We start from the raw sequence: 24761 nt of genomic DNA on the forward strand, positions 1-24761 counted from the left end.
AAACAATGCAAGATTTGGTTGCAAAACCACACCTTCGTTGTGTTCCAATTCGCCATCTCCATTTCATCTAAGCCCCTGGAGACAGAACACGGACCAACAGCACATACCAAAGAATCCTGGTGTGGTGACATTTGATGCATCCCCAATCTGCTGTCCTCCATCTGCTCTGGACAATGAACATGCTGGCAGCGTATGATGACAATTGTAGTCCAATATTTCCTGAGAGCACCAAACGGTGGGAGGTGGCTTCTGCAGAGCAGAGGCAGGCCATGTTCTGCTCTTCAGTTATGCAGAGCAACAGGTTCTGTCTTCCCCAACAGAGTTGCCAGCAGTTGGGTAGTGTTGATGCAGCTTTCTGTGGTCCGACTCGTGTGGACTAAACCAAGTTAGAGGAAGGCTGCTGTATACTTATCTCTCATCCCTGCCATACTTTTCTGATTTTATTTTGTTTTTTAATACTTCTTTATTTTTCAGTTTCTATCGCTTTCTCCCCGCCTTCAAGTTCAGCCACCATAGACAGCCTCCCATGAGCCTAGAGCGCCCTTGGAGTGCTGATGAACTTCTCCGACAGCCATAGAAAACCGGCCAAAGCGTAGAACGTCCTCAGCACCGCGCTGCCCTCGCGCTCCGGAAGCGGAAGCTCCGCAGCGCGGGAGCGACGGTTGAGGCGAGCGCGGGTGAGTGGCGGCGAGCGGAGGGAGGTTGGGGCGCTGTGCGGGCGGCGGCGGCGGCGGCTTTCGGCCCTTTCCCGAAACTTCCCTGAGCGCGGCGAGGCGTAAACTAGGGCCCGGCGTCTTGTGCCCCTTCTTTCCTCGCCTCATGCTGAGTTACTAGGCAAGCCTGTGTCCCGCCTGTCTTCCCTCTCGCAAGGAGGGCGAGGCCGCCCACACAGTCTCCCTCTGCGCCTGCTGCTGCGCGCCCTGGCAGGGCAGGTGGAGAGCCAGTGGCTGGCTGAGCGTTCCCCGGGGAGGGTCAAGGCCTAGTGCGGGCCAGAACCCGCATCTCCCCGTGTCTGCCGCAGCGTTCGGAGTGCTCCAGCCAGCACACCACCGCATGGGCCGCCTTTTGTGTTTGGCCCACCCGGCAGGGGTTTTGTCTGTTAAACTTCGTTCTTACCTTTCTTTTAGGGTGGATAAGGTGGCCCTAGAATAGAAACAGAGCGAGTCAGAAGGGGCCTCCCGGGCCATCTAGTCTGAATACAGCAAGTGCAAAAAAGTGGTAATGAATAAGTAAGTGCAGAGGATTTTTACGCCTAAAAAATGGTGAGCCTGGCAGACAGTTGTGGTCAGCCTTGCTTTCTTCCTCCTCTGCACTTTTCCCTCCAGTTAATAGCTTAGTGTTATTATCTACCCTGTTTGTAATAGCAGGAAATTCAGAGGACAGTGAAAAAAGCCAGTTCAGCATTTCAGAGCTAGACAACCGCACTATATAGGAGGTGATACAACTACCCTTTCTGGTGCACCTACTTTCACTGCTCTTTCCCCTTCACTTTTCGATTGCCAGCCAGCAACTGTCCGTGACATATATGCATTTGTACCCTATCAGTCTGTTACTTATTCCACTTCACTTTTAAAGTTGAAACTTATAAGGTAACTACACAGATCAAGCAGCAGTACACATAGTGTACTCTGGTGTTTGTAAGCAATCATAGAATTACATTAACAAAAATAATTTTAAAATGCAAAGACATACACACATAATTATGTAGGGATGAACCTGCCACACAAAGTATCCCATTTGTGCTTTTTTTTTTTTTTTTTGAAGTTCCATACAGATGTCAAGAGGAATTTTAAAAGGTGCCAAACAGTGACTATCTGGACATAAGTAGGTCAGCAGCACACATAAGATTGCAAAGTTTGTTCAGGGGTTTGCTGCTCTTACTGAGCATCTCACTAGGTGATCTTTTGCACCTTCTGCTGGTACCAGTCTCCTGGATTTGGACAGCACAATCCATCATGGGTTGAAGAACCCCATAACAAGCCATGGGTGGTAAGGGTGGCTTGGTGCACCCAAATAAGCCCCTTTGCAGGAAATAGTTACCTGTGGTGGGTTGTCATGAGAACCCAGTGGCTGATAACTCAACCTATGCTACTTCACATGCTTTTTGGGAGGACAAAATGGAGAGGAGGATCGTGTATACCTTGTTGGGCTCCTTGGATAGGTCAATTATGAGGCAACAGTAAGATTGCACAGTTAATACGGACTGAATATTGAATTCAAGAAAATTCAGAGTACATGCAACTATTTTAAGATACAATGATTAACAGCATATAGTTCTACCACCCTGTTCAAGAAGAAGATTAAGGAGCTGAATTATTATTTCATTTCTATACTGCCAGTGGCTGAAGGGTGGTTTGCAACAACGTATAAAAATAATAAAATGCAATAGATGAAAAACGTTAACAAGAATTAAAAATTAATTAAAATAGCATAAAAGAACATTACTAGACAATAAAAAAGAACCAGCCAAAAATAAAAGAAAGGTACCTGGATAATTGTGTCAGGCCCTGAATGACCAGGGAAGTGTTTAAAGGCAAAGAGGGCTTTCTCATCCTGATGCCAAAAAGACGGTTAATCTGGCACCAGACAAGGCACAGCCGGGAGGTTGTTCCACCAGAGAAAAGGCCATTCACCAGTTGTCACCCTCCAAGCCTCTTGAGTGGTTGGCACCTGGAGGAAGTTTGTTGTTGGCACCAGAGTTTGAGAACAGAGTCCGGGTAGATTGAGTTGGAAGAGGTGCTCTGGCTGGTATTGTGGTCCTGTGCTGTGTAGGGCTTTATAGGTTATGACTGGGGCCTCGAATTCGAACCAGAAGAGTACAGGCTAACATGTTTTACTCTGTCCAAAGAGCAAAAGGGTGGAAAGGGTGAGATCTTAGAGCCTTTGCACAAGTTGTTAGAACTTTGAAACTGCCCTGTTTCAATGAAATTTGCACCCATTGATATTACTAGTTAATCTTATGAAGCAATGCACTTTTATTAATGGAAAACACTGTAGAAAAAGCAGAGTCAATCTCTCTTGAACTACTGTTTGCATTTCAGACTCTGGGGTGTTTTCCTTCAATTCCAACGTACTTGCTCATCCCGAGCTTTTCTTATCCTTGACTTGTTCCATGTTTCATATCCCCAAATCCTGTTTTTGGCTTGGGTTGCCTCATCTGTGCAAACCATATGTTGAAACAAAATGGCTGGGTGTGGTGAAGTGGATGGATGCCATCCACTTGGGAATGGATGCCAATAAGAGCAGGAAGGTGGGAAGTATAAGGTGGGGTTGAGAGATTTAGGCTCCTACGGTCTCAGGCTGGTAACATGCTTGTGAGGACAGGCCTGGTTTGAATTAAGCATCCTGCTAAGTGAACGAAAACAGCACGCCCAGTTATGTTTGGCTGCATACACTTCTTACGTATATAGGTGCAAATGTTACATGTCTTGCTTTGAGAGAAAAGTACTTTGCCAGCCACAGCTACCTGCTGGCTTGTCCTCTAGTCAGAGAAGTCCCAAAAGGAGGCTCTAGAAAGAGCTATGGCAATGCTGACCTTTGACAGGGAACTGTGTTCATGTGCCTGGGACTGGTGGTGGCGCCTGGCAATGCCAGTTGATGTTGCAGGTGCCTTTTGGTGCAAATAGCCGGCTGCTAGGAGGAGGAGGTGGAAACTTGCTTCTGCCCTTAAAACAAGGACTGAGCTAAGCATGGCAGCTGCGAGTTCAAACGCAGGGCCAGAGAGAGCGGCCTTGAACTGTCGCACCCGCTCCTGCCTCCTTCATCTGACCCAGTGCTGTTGACATTGCCAGCAGTGGCTCTCTAGGATTTCTTTCTTGGCCCCTACCTGGAGGTGATGGGGACTGAGCACAGGGCCTTCTGTGTGTCAAACATGGGGTCCATCACTGCACTACAGTCAGTCCCCGCTAGGAAACGAAGGCCTGCTGGGGTTGGGCGGGCAGGGCTTTGTGGCAAAAGGAGCACACGGATGGGCGCAGACCCCCTGCCCTCGCCTTCCTCCCTTCTTGTCCGCCTGGGCACCCTTGTGCATTGGTCAAACCCTGATGGAAGTGTGCTTGATTATGAGGCGGGCCATAGAGGCAGCAGGTGGGTGGTTCCCGTCTCCTCCTCCTCTTCCCCTCCACCCAGATGTACGAGGCAGAGTCATATTTGTGTATGTGGATTTGCCACTTGCACTGAGGCTGGTCCTGGGGCTCTGCACAGAACAGCACACAAGCCGGTCTATTCGAGCTGGGTCAGAAATCTGTCCTTGTTAGGCGGGTTCATTTTTATTTGGAGTCTTCAAAGGCAAACCACTGCAAATAATAAATTGCTGTATTAAGGATTTGAACTGATTTTTGTGAAGATTCTTTAAAAGACAGACAAAAATAAGCAGACCACCACCACAGAGCGCCACTTTGCTCGTTTTTCCTCTTTTGCTTTTGGCATTCATTGACAACTATTCCGGCGGTGGTGGTGTTGCCTTATTTAGCTGGTCTTCATTTCCACAGTGCCTTATGCAGTAGTGCAGAGTAACGCCACCTGCTGCTATCTTGGAGCAATTCCCTTCTCTGAAAGCTATAGATAGTTGCTGTGATGGACTGAAGACCCACAGATCATGACCCTGGTGGTGAAGAGTGCTCCCCACGCCCTGGGATATTTTGGGTGAACAAGGATTTTGGGGAGAAACTCTCCTCCTTTCCTGTCACCTTGGCAGCCAGCCATGTTTATTTCCATTGCACCCTATCCTGACTGGCCATCGCTACCCAAGGGTCACTGCGCAAGAAACCAAAATGCAGTAAGAGTTGCCAAAGAGTTAAAATTATGCCAAAATATGCAGCTTTCGTCCTACAGCTTTTACTTTTCCTTCCTGCCTTTCCTTTAGAAGTGAAAATGTTCTTGCCCCTGTCCTTTTTTCTGAGATGGCGTATGATTGGGTTGCTACCTGCAGTCCAGAGAAGGTCAGGCACGCTGCTCCAGAGCCCCTGCCTGAGGCGGGCTGTGGGCGCCTTGCGCATTTTGTGAGCATCTCTTCCCACTCTCCTGGTTACGGAGCTTGCTTGACCTCTTGCCTTACTTCGCAGGCAGTGCAGCAGCCACCATGACCACCAGCCAGAAGCACCGAGACTTCGTGGCCGAGCCAATGGGGGAGAAGCCCGTGGGCACGTTAGCGGGCATTGGAGATGTGCTTGGCAAGAAGCTGGAAGACAAAGGCTTTGACAAGGTATCTCCTGGGCTATGGAGTAGGAAAAGGATAGCATCTTATGGGGTGGGGGACAAACCTGAGATGGGTGCTGTGTTCCTTTTGTGACAGTAGAATCTCTGCTTTGCCGGGTCTCCTCAAGAAAGCCGGGTTTTATTCAGTCATTTAATTCCATTTCTGTGCCACCCCATAACCCCGAGGTTCTCTGGATATGTCCCCAGATCTGTAAGTTCAAGGAGATTTGCCTCAATTTTAAGGTTGCCACGGTGCATTTAAGGCTAATATTGGCTCCTGATTATAGCACAGTCTGAAAGCACACGATAAAGAAACGCATCTGGTTAAAAGGTCACCTGAGCAGACGTGTGTGCTGTGCTGAATGCGACAGCGGAAAGAGGCGATTGCCACATTGCAGGTCTTTGCACGAGAATTTTCCTGAGCAAATCAGGGTGCAGAGGGACCGGCTATGATATCTCTTTGTTTTAACTGCACCAAGGAGGCTGAAACCTTTAATAATAAATCTGTCTGAAAAACCAAAAGGGGAAAGACTGAAGGTCAGTTAGCTACTGTAACCTGTGTGGCTCTTTGGTTCTAGCACATCCGGCCTGCTAATGGGCAGCTTGGTATTGTAAGGCTGTCGCTGAACCCTCTGTCTCCCCCTTCTCTTTCCTCCAGGCTTATGTAGTACTTGGGCAATTCTTAGTGCTGAAGAAGGATGAAGACCTCTTCCGCGAGTGGCTGAAGGACACTTGCGGTGCCAACGCCAAGCAATCCAGAGACTGTTACGGCTGCCTGAGGGAGTGGTGTGACGCCTTCTTGTAGGGGCCATTGACCACGGCTTGGTGGATGCTGTTATGGCTTCTGTTAGCTAGAGATTGAACCTTCCCTTTCCTCCCACTGTGTATTCCCTGCAGACCTGACAGCATCTACAAGGGCTCGCTTTTGAGTCCAGAGAAACAAATCATTAATGCCTCTTTAATGTAGCTTGAACCTCTTTGGATTTTGTGGAGGGAGTTGAAAAGGAGAAACCATTACATTTTGAGCTTTATAGAGGTGGTTGTCTTTTATCCGACTTAGAGGTCCCTGTTGACTCTTGAGCCACCTGACTCCAAAACTGTATTGCCTATAGACATAAGGGGCTATTCTCAGCTCCCTTGGCTTGAGCCCACCTGGCTTAAGGTTTATCTATTAATTCTAAAAGCAAGATATTAAGTACAAATTTTCTAACTTGTTTCCACTTTTTGATCCTCCACATAAGTTTTATGCCAACTGGCCTAATGAGAAGAACAAAGAATCATTGCAAAGTTTTTAGAACAATAAAAATGGGTTGTGTTGATGTTCAGTGTTGCTTGAACATGAATTGGGGTGACTGCTGGGGGAGGTCGTGTGGCAGCTTGGAAGGGGCCATACTTGAAAGTTGGGCTTACCTATCCAGGGAAGGCATGGGGGGCAGGGGGAATTGAAGCTGCCCACTTCTGGGAAGGTGTAATAGCAGTGCAGCACCTCCCTGAATAACTGAGTGGACAAGGAATTCGGGGGTTGTTCCTCTCAGGGACAGGACAGGACAGGACAGTTCTCTGCTCTGTCCAATTCAGACAGACATTACTTGCTTCAAATATCCATGGGAGTAGGCTGAGCATTCTGGCCCAGTCCTTAGAATGAGCAGCAGTCCCCGACAACCGGGCTAGGACACTCGGCCTTCTGCCCAGACATCTGTACAAATGGTTGGGCATCATCTATATCAGGGGTCCTCAAACTTTTTCAGCGGGGCCAGTTGAAAGGTGCCGGCGGTGAGCATGGGCCGCCAAGGTGGTGCTGGTGAGGGGGAACGCAGGGCGAGGTGCCGGTTTGCTCGCGCGGAGATTGTTTTCTCTGAGCGAGTCCAAAATGATCTCTGTGTGAGCAAGCCGCCACCAAGTGCACCTCCCGCACACGCATGTGGTGAGTCCAAATGGGGGTAGTGACAGATTTTATTTTCCTGGGCTCCAAGATCACTGCAGCCAAGAAATTAAAAGACGCTTGCTCCTGGGGAGGAAAGCTGTGGCAAATCTAGACAGCATACTAAAAAGCAGAGACATCACCCTGCCAACAGAAGTGTGTATAGTCAAGGCTATGGTTTTCCCAGTTGTAGTATATGACTGTGAGAGTTAGACCATAAGGAAGGCAGAGCGCCAAAGGATTGAGGCCTTTGAATTGTGGTGCTGGAGGAAACTCCTGCGAGTCCCTTGGACTGCAAGGCGATCAAACCGGTCAGTCCTAGAGGAGATCAACCCTGACTGCTTTTTGGAAGGCCAGATCCTGAAGATGAAACTCAAATACTTTGGCCACCTAATGAGAAGGAAGGACTCCCTGGAGAAAACCCTGATGCTGGGAACAATAGATGGCAAAAGAAGAAGGGGACGGCAGAGGATGGGGTGGCTGGATGGAGTCACTGGGGCAGTGGGTGTGAGCTTGCGTGGACTCTGGGGGATGGGGGAGCACAGGAAGTTGTCCCTGTCCCTGGAAGAATGTTGTCCATGGGGTCACGATGGGTCGGACGCGACTTCAGAACTAACAACAACGTGACAAGCCATTGAAGTAGCCTCTCCCCAGAATTCACTGGCTCCCCTTTTAAAGCCCGCTGAAGCGCTTGTGCATTGCATCGCCACCTGTGTTGCATCAGGGGACATTGACAGACAATCTTCAGCCCATCAGATTCAGCCCATACATAACTACAGGAGGGAGAAGAATTACCTAGCCCCTCTCTGTACCCGGTCATGAAAGGCTTGTTAGCGTGTGTTCTGCTCGTGATCGTTTCCCCCACCCTTTTTTCTCCACCAAACGTCGGGTAGGCAAAGCGGGTGATAAGTGGCCGAAGGCTCAGTGGCCTCTCTGGGGCCTACTTGAAGGCTGGGGCAGCCGTCCCCTGACCCAGCTCTACACAGAGGCCATGATGCCGGGGACGATGGGAGTTGTAGGCCGTAGAGAGCACGGGCTGGGCGAGGACGCCGTGAGGCGGGGACCGCTTCGCCGAGCGCTCCCGTGCGCGGCGTCACGCGGGCAGGACTTCGCCGCCTCCCGCACAGCGACCGCCTCGTTCGCGCCGGGCCAGAGGGGCGAGGCCGCCGTACGGGAGCCAGTGGCGCCGCTCTGCCGGGGCGAGAGGGGAAAGGCGGGGCCGGGGCGGGCCAGTGGGGCCGCCCCGCCTGGGCGAGGGCAGCGCGGTCCCGCCCTCCTTGCGCCCGGCGGGGGAGACGCGCTCGGGCGGCCGGTCGGAGCGGGCGGCGATGGCGTCGGTGCGGCGGCTGCTCTGCGCTCTCCTGCTGCTCGCGCTGCCCGCCAGCCTCGCCGCGATGCCGGGCGGCGCCGTGGAGGCGGACGTGCGGAGCGGCGCGGCCCTCGCGGCGGCGCGCTTCGCGCTGTCCCGCGCCTTCGCAGCCGGCGGCGGCGGCGGCGGCCTCTGGGCGTTGCGCACGGCCGAGACGCAGGTGCAGGGCGCGGGCGCGGGGCCGTCCAGCGGGGCGAAGGTCCGGGGGTCCGTTGGGGAGGGAGCGCAGCGGGCTGCCGGCGCCGTCAGCTCCGCGCCGCCCGAGCCCGCGGGCCGTTGGGGGGAAGGGGGCTGCGGGCGCACCGGCCGCGCTCTCCGGGGACGTCGGGCCGCGGGGCGCCGGGTGGGAAGGCGGCTCGCCGGAGCCCCCTCGCACGCGCGGCCGGGCTGGACCCGCGCCCGCCTTCACGGCCTCGCCGGGATATTCCTTGCGGGGAGTCGAGGAGGAGGCGCCTGCCCCGGCTATTCGCGTCCGCCGCGGGGCTCCGGGCGTCTCGCAGCGTCCCGGGCAGAGGAGACCTTCGACGCAGAAATGCCCCCCGGCCCGGCCCGGCCCGGCCCGGCCCTCGAAGCGCAGGCGGCCTCCCCAGAGCGCCTGGGGGCGCTTGCCCGCTTCTCCGCCCTCCTTTCCTTCCCTCCTGCCGTCCTTCACTCCGCCGGCCGCAGGACCAGAAGGCACGGAGGAGCCGCGCGTGCGCCCCCGAGGGCGCTGCTTGGCCCTCCGGGGTCTTACCGCCCCCTAAGAAGCCCCCTACGCCGATTTGGACAGAAAAACTCGCACAGGCTCGGGCCCTCTCATCAGCCCGCTTATCTGAAACAGCGCCGGGTCGCATCGCGCTTGTCCAGCTGCAGCTCGAAAAAGGCAGATTGCACAAGCTCTTCCCGGCGGCTCCTGCCTTCACCTGCCCTCTCAAACTAGGTCGGCTCCGGGGTAATTCAGATCCTGAATGACCTTGACGTTTGCTTTGTTGAGGCTAATTGATGGTGATCTGAGCTCTTTGTGGCATTAGTTCTCCTCTGGACTAGGTCACTGCCGAAAAGGGTGGGGAGCCACATTCCCCTGAGCTGACAGGCGGCGGAACTTTGCTGTTGGCTCTCCAGAGCAGGTTGTATCTTCGGGGGGGGGGGGGTCCAGTCATCGGCAGCAGTTTCTGTACACCCATCAACAATACGCATTAGGAAGACCCCCTGCAGGGATGACCAGGACCCTGCTTTGCAGAGAAGGGACCCTTCTGTCAGAGAGCAGGCTGGATGGCTTCCCGTTCTAACTTAAAGAAGCCAGTTCGAGGCCTGGGCTGTAGCCTTGGACCTCCCTGGATGGCCTCTGGCCACTCTCTCAGCTTCAGCCTGACATCCTTCTCAGGGTTCTTGTGAGGACAAAATGGGGAAGAGCTGTCTCAGGTTTCTTGCAGGAAGAAATGTAACCCTACGAGATTGTGCAGGGATCTTGAAGTAACCTGCTGATTGTTGCCAGCTCAGCTGGGTCTGTTCTCCAACTGCTAAGCAGACAGGTTCCCTAGCGGGAGTCCTCAGCTCAGTGAGATGCGTTGCATTTCTATGTGAATTATAGGACCTATTTCTAAGCGTATTTAGAGTGCAAATCACTGTGTGTGAATTTATGCAAGCCATTTTGCTCCTTTTTCCATTTTTCTGAAGACGCATTTCCATTTTTTACTGGTGTGCAGGTGGTGACCCTGCAATCTTCTCTGCTCACCTTTTCATTTTGCTGGGCTGCTCCATTGGCTGTATCAGGTTCTGGCCACAGGTGACCCTGAGCCCCAGTATCGTGCCAGGTTGGCTTATGGTTGTGCTTGTGCAAAGGCTCGGCACCCGGCCTTCTCAAAGAGTGAGACGGGCAACGAGTGGGACTGCAAAATCCCCTTCCTTACTGTTAAACCTTCAAGCACCTCTCAGAACCCTGAAAGCTCAAAGTCAGGGGAGAGCACCCTGTGGCTGGCGAACAGGGCCAGGTGCCAGCAGTGTGCCAGGCACGGGGTGTGCACTCCGCTTCAGCGTCATACGGTTCTCGTTTGTGAATTACGCTCATGGCAAATCAAAGCAATTGTTTTTCCCCGTTGTGACAGCTGCCTCCTTGCTCACAGAACCAGGGTCATTCCTGCCCTCTTCCAGCTTCCACAAAACCTGTTTGGTGCCCTTTCTTGGCCCTTTCCCAGCTCTTGTGCTTGCAAGGCCTGGGGCGTGGGAAGCAGGCGTGAACGGGAAGATTGCTGGGACCGGGGAGCTGGTGCTGGTGCTGGGTGGAGTCTGGAGACGAGAGCAGGGTGGCGACGGTCCGAGATTGCTGCTGGGGGGAATCACAGAAAGCGAGCCCAGTCCATGAAAATGGTCTAGGGGTTCAGTTGTGCTCAGGAGGTGGAAGGGTGTGGGGACATGAGCGAGAGTCAAGGCGCACAGGAGACTCATGGAGACCCCCGCCGTGGCTGTGGCGGGGGAAGCACGGCCAGGAGGCCCCTCGCGCTGCTCTCCAGGCCGCCCAGCTGCTCCCTGCCAGCACCTGCCCTGGTGCTCTGCTTCTCCATCCCGTACTGGGCCTGGCCGTGCTCTCGTGCTGTCTGGGCCTGCCTGAGGGGTCCCTTCTCCTCTGCAGGTGGTGAACGGCATCAAATACCACCTGGCCATCGTCCTGCTGAGGAGGCGGTGCAGCGGAGACCAGGCCGTGGGCCAGGAGGCTTCCCGCTGTGCCGGTCCAGGCAAGCCGGAGCAAGTGGTAAGACGCAGCCCCGGGGAGGGGCCTTCGTCGGCAGGGACAGGCAGTGCAGTGGCCCTCCTGGCGTCCCAGTTTCACGTGGTTCCACTATCATCTCTGAGGGTGCATTAAAGCTCGCAAAGGTGCTTGTGAAAAAGGCTGGGTGGACATAATTGTCATGTTGGGAACAAGCGGGGCTCGCACTTCTGGGTCACACCAAGCCGGATTCTGAGTGGGGAGGGAGCTGGAAGCGTGGGCCTCCCCAGCGCAGAGATGAGAGAAGCCGAGGTGCTTGTCCCAAGGCCTGCCTTCCCAAGTTCTCCAACAGACTCCGAGAACAACCAAGCTGTAGATGGGGCGCGGGAGAGAAGGGGAAGCTGGTGTGGCACCGGGAGAGGCGGCTAGCCTGTGGGAGGTGGGTGTGCCAAGGAAAGGCAAGCTCGCTTCTGTGCAGGCCCTTCCACAGGGATTGGGCCAGACCTGCAGAAGGAGGGTCTCCGGAAGTCGCTGTTTAGATCGGGTTCAGTGCTTGCTCGGTTGCATTCTGTTTATGGGGCGTACGTTGGTGAATCAAGAGCTTTAGCGAAGGGACAGCCTGTTGCCTTGGATGTGTGAAGTGAGGAGAACCCTGCCTCACGACACTCGGTCATGGCGTTGTTTGTGGAGCCAGCAATTGGATTCTGTGCTAAAAAGGGGGTATGATTTGTCTGCTAGGAAGTGGAAATGTTTTATAGTGCTGGGGCTACCCCAGGGATTCCCACAACCGAGATGCACCCTTAATAAAACATGCATTGATCCAAATTTCTGATACTCCTATCTCTGCCTCACATCATGGCTGAATTGGGCTGGAGTCTTCAAGTGCCATTTCATCCCCAGACGACCAGCAGTCCTGAAACAGAATGTTGAAAAGAAAGCCCCTTCGCTTGCTTGCTTGGTCGCCAGAGGCAATAATGGGGTGCGCTGCCTGCAGGCACTGTGGCCAGCGAGCCCTCGCAATCGCCGCGTTCTGCTTGTCCGCGGTGCAGATGGAGATCGGACGCTTGTCGGCTTTTGCCCACGTGGCATCAGCCCAGTGGATCCCGGAGTACGAACCCTGCATGCATTCAGAAGCAGGACAGCTGTGGCTGCTGGGCAAGGCACCTGATGTGCTGTCCAACCGCATCTGGAGGGCTACAGACCGCAAGTGACCGGTCTTCTAGAAACCTCGCGGTGCGAACAGCGCCATGGCTTCTGTTAGAGCAGTAACTGCTGTTGACGCAGGCTTTTAAACAAAAGGCTGCAGTTCCTATGGAACATTCCCAATCACATGCATGCACTCGGAGGATCCAAGTTCCTTCACCTCATATTGGATCTTGTGACTTGGCCTCAGCTGACTCACTTTGCGTGAACTTCTGCTCAGAGGAGGACAGCTCGGCTTGCTGTCTGCTGACAGATAATGCCCTTTGCTGTGCGTACTTGGAGAAAAGAATCTTGCAGCTCCACGTGGATGACCCGGGGCCTGGAGACAGAGCCCTGCGAGGAGAGACTGAAAGAACGGGGCATGTTTGGCCTCGGGAAGGGAAGACAGAGGGGAGATCAATTGGAAGTTCTGTCACAAACGAGGAGGCCAGGATCTCTCTCCTCTCGATCATCCCAGAGTGCAGGATACAGAATAACAGGGTCAAGTTTCAGGAAGCCACATTCCCACTGGGCAGCAGGAAGCGCTTCCTGACTGTTGGGGCAGGGTGGCAGTGGAACCAATTACCTGGGCAGGATCGGGCTCTCCCACCCTGGAGGCATTCAAGAGGCAGCCGCCTGAGCAGGGTGGCTTCGCCGGGAGCCCTGCACTAGCCCCTCCAGCTCCACTAGTGCGCGGCTCCGTGGCCCAGTGCGCTCTGCGCCTGCTCTGGCTGGGCTTTGCATGCGGTCCTGACTCGCCCCGCTGTCTCCTTGCAGTCCTGTCACTTTGAGGTCTGGAGCCAGCCCTGGGCCGGCAGGAAGGAGCTGCTGAAGCACGAGTGCGCCCCTTCTGGTAAGTCGAGTCTCCGTGGGCTGTGCAGCGCATCATGCAGCCAGGGAGGCAGGCCCAGAACCGCGCTCCTTTGTGCTCCCAGTAGGAGGGGAAGGCCCATGGGCGAAGACTGAAAGCAAGCAGTGTCTGAAACAGGTGAGAGGAGGAAAAGGCTTGATCAGCCACTGCTGCCACACGGTCCTCCTGCTGCGGGTAAAAATAACCTTGGTGTGGAAGAGCCGCGTTCGGGCTGGGACCCCCTCTGTGCGAGTGGGCCAGCGCAAGGACACTGCAGAGGCGTGCAGGCTCCTCTGCGCTGCGGGGAGGGTGTCCATGTGAGTAATTAATATTTGGGCCTCGCCTCTTTTCCTCTGCTGAGAACAATTTTGGAAAGGGCTGGTGTCTGAGAGGCTTGGTGAGCTCGAGGCGGGCGAGACGGGCTGGAAGGTCAGAGGCACGGGGCTCCCGGGTTCCTCCACTGCCCTGGAAGTTTTGGACGTGGCAGGAATCGCTGGGGTGCCGGCTGTCAGGCGGTGGGATCGCTTTGCATCCTGCACCCTGGCAAGGCGACCTAGTGGGCATGGCAGGACGTGGCGTTCCTGCCTCAATTTCTAGAATTTGTGTGACAGTTGAAATACGTGGTAGGCATGTCATGAGCAGAGCGGGCTGGAGCCGGAGATCAGACTAGATGGCTCAGGAGACCCCTCCTGGCTCACTCTGTTTCTATATGCTTGGTTTGAAAATTAGCTGCTTTTTCCCTGCCTTGCAGAGCCATCCGAAGAAGCCCAGCCAGCACCACTGGGCCAGTGGGAGGTATTCCATCCCAGGGCACCTGCTCTGGAAGTTGAGGAGCCCTTCCAGGGGGAGAGGTTTCTGCAGGTGAGTGTTGCTTTTTTCTGGCTCTCCTTTACTAAGACACCTACCCCCCCCCCCAGTCAAGGCGGTCTCCTCTTCCTTGGCAAAAGGGGCTGTTGTCTTTCCCAGGGTCTTCATTTCCTTGCAGCTCCTATGGAGAAACTCTGCTCTGGAACCAGAAGCGGCTCTGTGTTGGCTCTTTGGGTTTTGAGAGTCCCTCTGGGACAGAGCTGCAGGATGACAGCTTCTCAGCTCTGGATTCTTTTTTTTTTTTTTTTGCACAGAATGCCTCTGTCCACCTGGTCTCACTTTTCAAGGATTTTCTGAACACCTACAAGAAGAGCTACAAGGATGAAACAGGTGAATGTTGGGCAAAGGGAGTTACCAAAACAAGCCCAGCGGTAACCAGGAAAAGCCGGGGGTTCCCCTTTTCCTAGGATTTCCTCCTGATGGGCTAGTGCAGGAGACGGGCTGAGGACCGATCTGGATCAGTGCTGCCAGGGCCAGGCCTCCTCAGGGGAGTCTGTCGTCTCCTGCTGAGCCTTTTCTGCCATCCCCAGCAGTATCTTTTGTCTTGTGAAATTGTCACACACACACACACACACACACACACACACACACACACACACACATGTCAGAGTCCAGCAGCATCATGTTCTGTGTGTTCAGCATGTTGCAGAAGGAGAAGCTTGAGCTTAATACTGTAAACAATCGTCATTTGCTGTAATGTCCCTGGATTTGTTCTATTCAGAAACTACGAGGCGCTTTGGAATATTTGCTGAGAATCTGGAAAAAGCCCGGATCATTCAGGAGCTGGATCAGGGCACAGCAGAATATGGAGTCACGAAGTTCAGTGATCTGACAGGTGGGTAAGAATGGAGAAACAGCCGCCAGTGCCCTCGGTTTCTCACCCGATTCACAAGAGGTTGCTGAACGTCTTAATGTGTTGAGCAGCATCAGCCTGTAGTCCCAGTAGCGCAGAAGCCTTTCGCTAGTTAATGCCCAGAGCTAGGTAACTTCGCTCACATGAAGGGCACCCCAGAAATTGTTTCAGGGTGAATTCAATCTTTGTTTTGTATGAACAAGAATTAGTAAGGGGAGACGCCTCTGAATCTATTTTTAATTTGTATTTAATAACAGAAAATGGGTTTGCAATACAGTATATGCGAGCTAAAACAATAGATCCTTAGTAATAAAAATGCACATGACTCCAAGATGTAAATAATTTAAAAGAAGACTGTATTTTCTGACCAATGGGTTGTTGTTCACACTTCCAGGCTTAATGGTCTATAGGAGATATTGCATCTAAATACCAAATTTCTTCCCAAGCCCTGAATTGGCTTTTAGGCTCAGAGGTATGTGGGCTCAGTGAGCTGCTAGGCTAAGGATGGACGACTTTGGATGTTTGGCCTGATTCCCATCATCCCCAGCCAGTGTAGCCAAGAGCAAGGGACGGTGCCCCTGTGAGGCAAAGCACTCACTGGCTGAGCGCCCTGTTCTAGGCGGCAAAGCAGATATGGCCAATGGGCCAGAGTGTTTCTGCGCTCGGTGATGTTACTGCGCGGCCCTGAACTGGAGCTGGGCTTGCAGCCTGAGCACCCCAAAAATTCCTGTGAGAACAAACACGCAACAAGAGCCTTCCCGAGACTCCTGTCTGGCGGTGGCCATCCGGGGAGTTTGCGCCCTCAGGCTGGTGCCTTTTAGGCCAGATGAGGCCCGTTCTGAGAGAAAACCCCAAATTCAACATCTCTTGCTTAAGCCAATGTGTATAAACTCTTCGTCTGCAAAGCAGGTTTTATCCTGCTTATCCAGATAAGAAATATATTGCACAGTAATTACAGGCTGTTAACAGATAAGCAAAAACACCGTTGACTCTGTGTAAGAAAATGTGGAAGTTTTACAGCCCAGCACTCTTCAAATACATTTGGGCCATAAACTGTAAGCGTTACAGTTCCCCATTGCCTCAAATAGCCCTTTGAGTGGTGGGCCGTGGCGAGGCGCGCGCTCTCTCCAGACAGGCTTACCAGTGGTTACCATTGTGTACCCGGTTGTGTCGCTTTGCCTCTTCTCCTTAATGAAGCGACTCCCTTTCGTTGCTCCTCCCTCGGCCTTTTGACAGCAAGGCAGCACATCTTGCTGTGAGAGAGCTCAGCGAACAATTTCTCTGCAGCCGTTTTGCAATTCCAGCCAAGCTGCTACTTAAAAATCTATGAAAGGCAGCTTTCTGCTAGAAAGGCTTAGAGTGAGTGAGTGTGAGGGTGGGGGGGGGGGAGACTGAGGCTGAGACCGACTCTGGTTGATGGGCCAGGGGGAACCAGGAGGAGAGCGGCTCTGCCAGCAGGGTGGCCCTGGGAAGGAATGGGTTTAACGCCTTCCGTGGAATCCGCTTTGGTTAGCTCAGCAAACTGCAGATGGGGAGGGTTTTGGGGCTCAGACTGGCTCTGCCTTTTACTCAGACTCATCAAATCCTTTCTTCCCCTCTGACCCCCCATTCCTCCCACGTCAGCCACCCTGAGACGAAGCCCAGGACAGCTCAGGTTGCCAAAGGTGCCCGAAGCCCCACGGCATGTATGCCCACCCACTCCTGTGGGGTTTTTAAGCCCAGCGCGTGACCCGCACCTCCCGGAATGGGCTGCTCGGGTGCCGGGACGTGCCCTCCTTCCGGAGCTCGGGGCAGCCCCCGCCACTTCCGGTTAGAAGGTCCGGGTGTCACCTGAGTCAGCTCCCGAGGCTCTCCGCCAAGGCCCTGCCCTTCCTTGGCTGGGGCCCCACGTGCGGGTCACCCGGGCCGGGCCGGGGGTGCGGGGAGATCGTGCAGAGGACGACTGCTTTGGCCAGGTGTCCGGCCTGCTGTTGCAGCTCGGCCTTAGCTTGGCGGTTTCACCTCAGGCAGATTTTGCCATTTGCCGGTGCCTTGAAGCTCTGCCTGGATCCGTGTGGGTTTTGATATGCCGCCTGCCCTGGGGGTCTCTGAACAGAGGAAAGCAGGCAAGCACATCTCACAAATAGCAGGTCAACAACCAGGGCGAAATGGCACTCCAGGCTTCCGGAGCAGAGCAGCTCCCACCGTGTGCGAAGCGCACGCTGGAGACCCGGGCGGCCCGCGCACGCGTGTGTCGCGGATGGAGAGCTGCCGGGAGGCGGCCGTCGTCCTGCCGCTGCAGCGTTTCTGCTCCTGAGCACGTTCTGGCTGCCTGGGGGCAAGCCCCCTCCTCTCGCAGCGCCTGGTCCGACGGGAGCCACCTCAGCGCCTCCCGGGAAGAGCCCGTTCCCCACCTCCTCCTCAGGCCTGGCAACGTCGCTTTCCTCCTTCCGAGTTAGCGGGTTTTCTGCTTGTCTCTTCCCAGAGGAGGAATTCCGCACGACGTATTTGAACCCACTGCTGGCCAAGCTGCCTGGCCGGCCAATGAAGCCGGCGGCCCTCCCCAGGGACCCGGCCCCTGCGGAGTGGGACTGGCGGGACCACGGGGCCGTCACGGGCGTCAAGGACCAGGTCAGCCTTCCTCCCTGCCCCGCGGAAGAACCAGCTTGCCGGGCAGCCATGTGTGATTCAGGCCTGCAGGACAGGGACGGTCAGGGGCGCTCTGCGCGTGCCCGTGGTGCCTCAGCGTGGCACGTGGAAAGGAGGGCGTGTTTGAGGCCCGGGTTGCTGAGCGCCTGAAGGCTTCTGCGGCCGTTCCCCAGTTCTCCCGTGGGGCAGCCGCTGCGTCTGGGCAGGCCAGGCCAGGCTGACCGCGGGGGCTCCTCTCCTCCCGCTGCAGGGCGCGTGCGGCTCCTGCTGGGCCTTCTCGGTCACGGGCAACGTGGAAGGACAGTGGTTCCTGCGCAAGGGCTCCTTGCTCTCGCTCTCGGAGCAAGGTGAGCCGTCCGGCAGGTGTGGGGCCGGCTGCAAGCAGAGCTCCCGGGCACCTCCTGGCCCGCCTGGGGACGGGCTGGGCTGGCCTGGCCGGGGGGATGTGGCTCTGGCAGCCGTTGGCAGGGGAGGATGTGGGTTGCCTGCCACGGGTGCCTCTGATGGGGCCTGCTTCGAGGAGGAGAGCGGGGCAGCTGTGCTGGGGCCGGGCCGCCCCGCTCGGAGCCGGGCCGCCATGGCCCTCGGGAGGGGAGCCACCGCGGGGAGACAGAGGAGCCCGCTTGTGTGGGCCCGGGGCCTGGGCCCGCTCCGCGCCAGGTGACTGCGGCACTCTCCTCCACAGAGCTGCTGGACTGCGATGCCCTCGACAAGGCCTGCCAGGGGGGGCTGCCGTCCAACGCGTACGAGGCCATCGAGCGACTCGGTGAGCTCCTCTGGGGTCCTGCGGGAGAGACCGCCAGCTTCTTTCTGAGCCTGATGTCCGGCCTGCACCCACGCCGGGTGCTGCTTGAAAGATCGAGCACGGGGCGCTTTGAGTGTGAGACAGCCGCCTCTGAACAGCAGCCCTCCCGGAGCTCTTGCACCTCTCCCCTGAACCAGCGCAGAGCCGTTCCCCAGCTCTGCCCCGAACGGTTCAGGCTGGGTTTCTCCCGTGCCTGGACGGGGGCGTTTCTAGTGCCGAAGCTGGCCTCTGGGCCGCGGCTCTGTCACAGTTGCTCCCTGGCTGCGAGGCCGCCGGTCCGGGGAGCCTTCTGGCAGGGAGGCGCTTCCCTTCCGGAACTGCGGACTCCGGACTCTTGACCGGCTGCCACAGCCCTGCGTTGCCGCTCGGACTGTACCATGCGGGGGGCTGCGTTGCGCTACCCTTCGCTTGGAAGCCGCCGCCTCCCTTTCAGGCTGCTCCCAGGCCCCTTTCTGCACAGCCAGAGCCCCCCCCCCCGCCCCGCGTCACTCGGCCCCAGCCTCATCAGCGTTTCGGCTGCTTCTCCCTCCCACAGGTGGGCTGGAGACCGAGCGGGATTACAGCTACGAGGGCTTTGAGCAGAAGTGCGAGTTCTCCAAGGAGAAAGTGGCTGTTTACATCAACAACTCCGTGGAAATCTCTCGGGACGAGAACGGTGCGTGTCTGAGACCCTGGGGCAGTTGATGCATTGAGTTGTGGGTTCCCCAGAGTGCTGAGAGATGGCTGGAACGCTGGATCATGGCGTGGGGGCCTGTGCGTGGTCTTTGGGCCCAGGGATGCCACGTTAGCCCCCTTGCACACTACGGTGGAAGAATGCCAGGGTAGATGTAAAAAAAACACACACACACACATAATAAGGGAAAAAGCACTATCGCCTCTAATTTGATGCTGTCTGGGCTCGCTAGTTGCCATACTAGTGACAAGCCGGGATCGCGGGTGCGGTCAGGCAGCGCCGGGCTGCCCTGCCTCCTGCTTTGGTCCGCGGTTGCCCTCTTGTGCTGCTGGATGCCACCACGACTGGCTAGCGGCGAGCGCAGGGTACAGTGAGAGTGGGGAGGAAAGCCAGGTGTTGCTGTTTTAAAGGTAAACATGCCCGGGTTGGCTGAATGCCACGGCCTGGAAGAACAATAGCAAATAAGGTGGGGTGCCGCTTTCATTTTCTGGGGGTGGGGCCTGGTGGGGGAGCGGTTGACTCTTTGGTCGTGTGCCGATTCTGCCGTGGTCGGCATGGAGGGTGTAGTCCAGCGGTGGCTGCTTGCACCTGGCTCGGTTAGGCTCCCCCCTCAGAGGCTTTCAGTGAAGGGTTTTAAAAGATGCGTTTATGCACAGACCTGGTACGCAGGAGAGGCGCGGGGGTGTTTGTGTGGAGTATCCCGGCTCACTGTCGGCTGGGTAGCCTGGAGGAGAGAGAATGGCCCTCCCTCCAGGCAGGTGTGGGGGCGGAGGGCAAACCAGGGCAGGTGCCCCTTCTACCTTTCCAGGTACAGTGGGAGGAGAAGGAAGACGGTCTCAGGCCGACCTTCTGGCGGGTGCGCAGCAGCGTTGCCCGTGCCCCGTGCTCACAGGCCTGCCTCACGTGGCGTGCGCATGTGTGACGGCCTTCCACTTTCTCCACTGCAGAGATCGCTGCCTGGCTGGCCAAGAACGGGCCCATCTCCATCGCCCTGAACGCCTTCGCCATGCAGGTGAGGTGGCCCCGAGGCGCAGAGCCCCGGGAGGGCGCGTCGCGCCAGACCTTTTGTGGCCGCTTCTGCCACGGGGAGGTGCAGGCGGCCGTGCCAGCCCCTTCGGGGTTCCTCAGCATCTCAGCTGGGTCCCGGGTTCAGGTTCCCCAGTGCGCTTTTTGGCCGCCAGTCGCAGGAGGGAGGCTGGCCCGGAAACGCCGTGTGGAGCGGCGAGGGCAGCGCTGCGGAGGGCGGGCGCTGCGGCTCTGGCGGTTTTGCCGCTCCCGTGCGCTTGTTCGTGGACCGTGAAGCCATCCTGAAGGCCCAGAGGCAGCGAGGGGAGGCCTGTGGGAGGAGCTCGTACCGGCGGTCGGTCGGGAGCCCGGTCCGCCCTGAGCCGTCCTCCTCCTCCTCCTCCAGTTCTACAGGAGAGGCATCTCCCACCCCTTCTTCCTGCTCTGCAATCCCTGGATGATTGACCACGCCGTGCTGCTCGTGGGCTACGGCACACGTGAGTGGCTTGCTCAGGCCGGGCGGGGGTGGCGTTCCCGAGGGCCCCGCTGCGGAGCCCGCCCGCCCTGCCCGGCATGTGCTGGGTCTCTGCCTCTGCTGCCCTTCCGAGCCGCGGGCAGATTGGCAGCGCTCGGGCACGGCCGGACCTGTGCTCAGGGACATCGACGGCGCTCGCCTTCAGGCCTGCCTGCCTGCCTTCCGCCCGCCTGCTTATCGCCGCCACAGGAATGCTGCGTTGCCCGCCACCTGCAGCCCCCCGAAATGCCCTGTCCTGCTCGGGCTGCGGTGCCTGTACAGAATCGATAGCACAAATACCACACCGCATTAGGACCAACTTCAGGGTGTCATCTTCAAAATAAGATGTTTCAGATGTGGTTCATCTTAAAGACAAGTGACCGCTAAAATGCATGGGGAGATGCCAATGTTCCTGCCAGATGCCCCAGAGGAGGCCCTAAATTGCAGCAGTGTTTGGTTCCCCTGCGGGGGGGGGGGGGGGGGATTCTGTTCCTGGCACCCGGTAGGGAGAGCCTAATGGAGAAGACCCAGGGGGAAGGGCACGGCACAGGCAGGCTGAAGGATGCGGCCCCAAGAAGGCTTCTTCCGCACAGGCGGCCAAAGGCATCGCTGGTCTGTGGATGGATGCCAGGCCAACGGGCAGCGGAGGGTTTCTTCCCCAGACGCCCGTCCAGCTGGCCCTCGCTCTGATCTTGCAAGATGGGGCCTGTGATGTGGGTTTTCTGGGAAATCTTGACCCGCAAAATTTTCCCGGGCAAGTTAAGACCACTTGCACAGGGATTTTTTCAGTCAGGACCAGAAAACGTTTGGAAGCCCTGGGCAGCCTGTGGCCCTCCGGCTGCGTCTGCAGGCCCCATCGCCCTCGGCACGGGCAGTGCCGGCCAGAGCGGCTGGAGCCAGAGGGCGATGCTTTGGAGAAGCGCAAGCAACGCGCTAGCCGGGTTTTCAGTGCATTTCGTTGTGTTGCTTTGCACTTCATATTGATTTTTTTGTCTCAGTGCACAACATATAACAGTGTGAGATATTTGAGGAAAGCACATCAAATATGACTTAAATGTGATATTATCCAGAAGTTGTAAGGGAACCACTTGTAAAAAAAGGCAGTAGGCTGTACTTCCCTCAAATAGTGTATTTAGGCCAGGGGAAGGGAAGGAAAACAGTTTGAGCACTCCAGCGCTTTACCGGCTGACAAGCACACTGCTCGTGATCAGCGGCTTCAGCACTCTTGCCCTGAGGTTGCTGGGTCACCTTCCGCTTATTGATCTCTCTCCCACGCTCGCTTCCTCCTCCGCGGCGTCTCTGTGTTTTAGCCTCGTGTTTTTCCTGGCATGGAAGACGTGATCTGCAACTCTGAAGTTTGCAGACTTGTCTAATAATTGCATTTGCAATTGTCGTGCATTTATTTTACTGAAGAACATGCTAAATGGAAGGCTTTTGCAAAACAGTGAACCGCTAGAAGGACTTCCTCCCCTCGTTTCCGAAGGGAGCGTGTGCAGACGCACCCAGCACCAACCAGCGCTCGTCATTCGGAACGCCGGACCGGTGCGCTTGCTTTGTCAGTGTGAAGCGCGTGCAGCACCACAGGGGTGCGAGGGGGGGGCAGCGAAGTCGCTCACGTAGGATTGGAAGCGGGATTGGCACCCCGCTCCCCTGGGCGGGCTCAACAGGCCTGCCGAGGCGTCTGGGTAAAGCCGGACGCCATGTCTGTTTCCCAGAATCCTCTGCAAAGCACAGATGCTTTGTGACATTCAGCTCGACATTCAGGGAGGGGTTGCTTGAAAGTAGGTTGATGAAGAAGGACTTCTGGAGTAGCCAGACGGAGCCCGCGTGCTGTGCTCCGGGATGCCGCCTGGCCAGGGCTGCCCGAGAAACCCTCCCGAGGAGACGGGCGCAGAAGGGCAGCTGCAGGGGGCCGGCCCCACCGTGCTCAGTGCTCTCGGCAGTGGGTTGGGTCGAGCTGCAGGCTGGGCTGGGCTTCCGTGGCCGCCCCCTGGCTCCTCCCGGTTCTATATGGCTTGCTCCTGAGGGGCTGCTCTGTCTCCCCCATGCAGGCGGGCACACCCCATTCTGGGCTATCAAGAACAGCTGGGGCGAGGACTGGGGAGAGAAGGTAAGCCTCGCGGGCCCCCCCCCCCGGCCGCACCGGTGCGCAGCCACGTGCCACCACCACTGCCCCCTCCCGGCGCCCCTCGAGCAAGGGGGGGCCAGCCCCGGGGCACGGCTGCCGCCCGCCTCCCGAGCTGGGGCTTGTGCTGCTTGCTCACAACCCCCCTGCCTCCTCCAGGGCTACTATTACCTGTACCGCGGGAGCCACGCCTGCGGCATGAACACAATGTGCAGCTCCGCCATGGTGGATTAGGCCCCTGGGCCCCTCGGTCTCCCTCCCGCACGAAGACCGGGATCGGGGCATCTTCCTTCGACGTGATCTTGGCCCACTTGACCAGATGCTGCGCGTCCAGAGCCCAGCTAGGCCCTGCGCCCACTGCGGAAGTCCTCCGGCTGCCGCTCATGGCACGGCTCGGGGGCAGTTTGCCGTGGGGTAGGTCCTCCTTCCGGAGTCCAGGGGGGCCTCTCTCCCTTCCGGCTGGAGCAGCTTCTCTTCTGGCTTCGCCTCTCGCTGTGCGCTCCGCTTCTCCACGCGTGACGGGGAGCTGCCGAGCCTTGTGCGGCTCTGCTCTGGAAAAGGTCACTGCTGAGCCGAGCGTTACGAAGCAGGCGGAGAAGGACGAGGAAGAGGCCCAGTTCAGGGCCTGGCCAGGGCGGAGGGAGCCCCAGAACGCGGGCCTTGGTGCCACTTCCCAGCCACCGAGCTCTCGCGAGTCAAGCGCAGGACGAACTGATGCTCAGATGCGATCGAAGCAGCCCCTGCATTCACGCTACTTAGAACATTCGTTTGTACTTAGGACAGATGCGCACTTCTGTGCACCAGCTGGATAGGTCCCTGGTCCCTGTCCTGCAGGTGTGAGTGAAATGCGACTCTGAGGAAGCCCATGGCTCCCCCCCCCCCCGCACTTGGCCTCCGCTGCCCTCAGAGGCTGCACCGCTGGTGGGGGAAGCCTTGGCTCCGTCAGGCGAAGCTGCCCTCCTTTTGGAAGCCTTGGCCAAAGGGCCACAGGCACGTGAGGTGCAGAGGCCCCGAGGCGGGACTCTTCCCGGCTGCCTCTCTGCTCAGGGCAGCCACGATTCCAGGGTTGCATGGTACGCGCACGGCACGTCCATGCTCTTTCTCCACCCCGAAGTCATTCACTGCATTTCTTTCGCGCCCAGTAGCCAAAATGCTCTGGACGAGACACAAACATTAAAATCCTAAAATAGGACACAAGCCTTTCACAAAGCACACTTGGGTGGGATGCTTGAAAGCGGCCCGTCTCCGCTGCGGTCTCCCATTCGGCTGCTCCCAAGCGCAACGCCCATCGCGCCCCGTGGCGCATTTCCCCTCTGGCGTGCCACCTTTGGTTTTGGCGGAACTGTGGCTCACATAGACGAGGCTTTCTGAGCCTGAGGGCATAACTAGCCCTGGAAAAACATCACAGAAGCCAGAGGTAGACGGGTTTTTGCTGCTTGTTCTCTGCCCGGGTTCCCAGAGCGGGGCACTCTCCTCCTCAAGAACAACTCTGGTGCCCATCAGGCTTCGAAGCACCGCTCCTGCCGGAGTGATCCGAACGGGCTAAAAGCTGGAGCAAGAGGGTTTAGTTCTGTGGATTCCCAGAAGACCGACGGCTCGATTTGCTGTGCTTCCGCACCAGCATCATTTAGTGTTTCTGTATTTTCCACACTAATAAAGATCCCTCTTGTGACCTCAACTGTTTGCTTGCAGATGGGAAAGGACATTTTCTCTCCTGTGCTCTGTGTGTGTGTGTGTGTGTGTGTGAGTGGTGGCGGGGCGACAAAGTACTTACTGCTGCTGAACTGGCCATACTTGTGATTCTCTTCATGGGCTTCATGCTCTTCTGTCTTTAGATTACACGTACATTCATTTTTCCTCAAAAAATGATGCTGAAAATGGTTACCAGCAAAATAAAGACTGAATGAAAGCATTATAATATCCACTAAGAACAAATAACCTGCACCCACCAGACTGAAACCTCCTTCCTGAGCAAATCTGTCCAACACTCTGGCTGAAGCATCTGAAGCCAGTGTGGCGTAGTGGTTAAGAGCCTGGGACTGGGACTCAGACGACCTGGGTTCGAGTCCCCGCTCGGCCATGGAGCCAAC

General features: G+C 56.6%; 2 protein-coding genes across 3 annotated transcripts; both read left to right on the top strand.

Moving 5' to 3' along the window:
- Nucleotides 1–593: 593 nt before the first annotated feature.
- BANF1 (BAF nuclear assembly factor 1) lies at nucleotides 594–6515 on the top strand. 2 transcript variants are annotated; one of them, XM_044449327.1, is made up of 3 exons: nucleotides 594–677; nucleotides 5064–5203; nucleotides 5855–6515. In XM_044449327.1, the coding sequence occupies exons 2-3, from the start codon at nucleotides 5081–5083 to the stop codon at nucleotides 5999–6001; spliced, it is 270 nt and encodes an 89-aa protein (XP_044305262.1). In that variant the 5' UTR covers nucleotides 594–677; nucleotides 5064–5080; the 3' UTR covers nucleotides 6002–6515. The 2 variants fall into 2 exon arrangements, with proteins under 2 accessions (XP_044305262.1, XP_044305261.1); XM_044449326.1 differs by lacking the exon at nucleotides 594–677 and adding an exon at nucleotides 734–834.
- A 1903-nt stretch (nucleotides 6516–8418) lies between these two features.
- Nucleotides 8419–24349, top strand: LOC123032923 (cathepsin F-like). Its single transcript, XM_044449140.1, has 14 exons — nucleotides 8419–8646; nucleotides 11095–11214; nucleotides 13129–13204; nucleotides 13953–14062; nucleotides 14323–14398; nucleotides 14790–14903; nucleotides 17386–17531; nucleotides 17800–17896; nucleotides 18235–18315; nucleotides 18890–19009; nucleotides 19975–20039; nucleotides 20439–20529; nucleotides 22598–22656; nucleotides 22831–24349. The coding sequence occupies exons 1-14, from the start codon at nucleotides 8446–8448 to the stop codon at nucleotides 22903–22905; spliced, it is 1431 nt and encodes a 476-aa protein (XP_044305075.1). The 5' UTR covers nucleotides 8419–8445; the 3' UTR covers nucleotides 22906–24349.
- Nucleotides 24350–24761: the final 412 nt, after the last annotated feature.

The sequence above is a fragment of the Varanus komodoensis genome, unplaced genomic scaffold (assembly GCF_004798865.1).
Source record: "Varanus komodoensis strain SLA01 unplaced genomic scaffold, ASM479886v1 scaffold57, whole genome shotgun sequence".
Classification (NCBI taxonomy): Eukaryota; Metazoa; Chordata; class Lepidosauria; order Squamata; family Varanidae; genus Varanus; species Varanus komodoensis.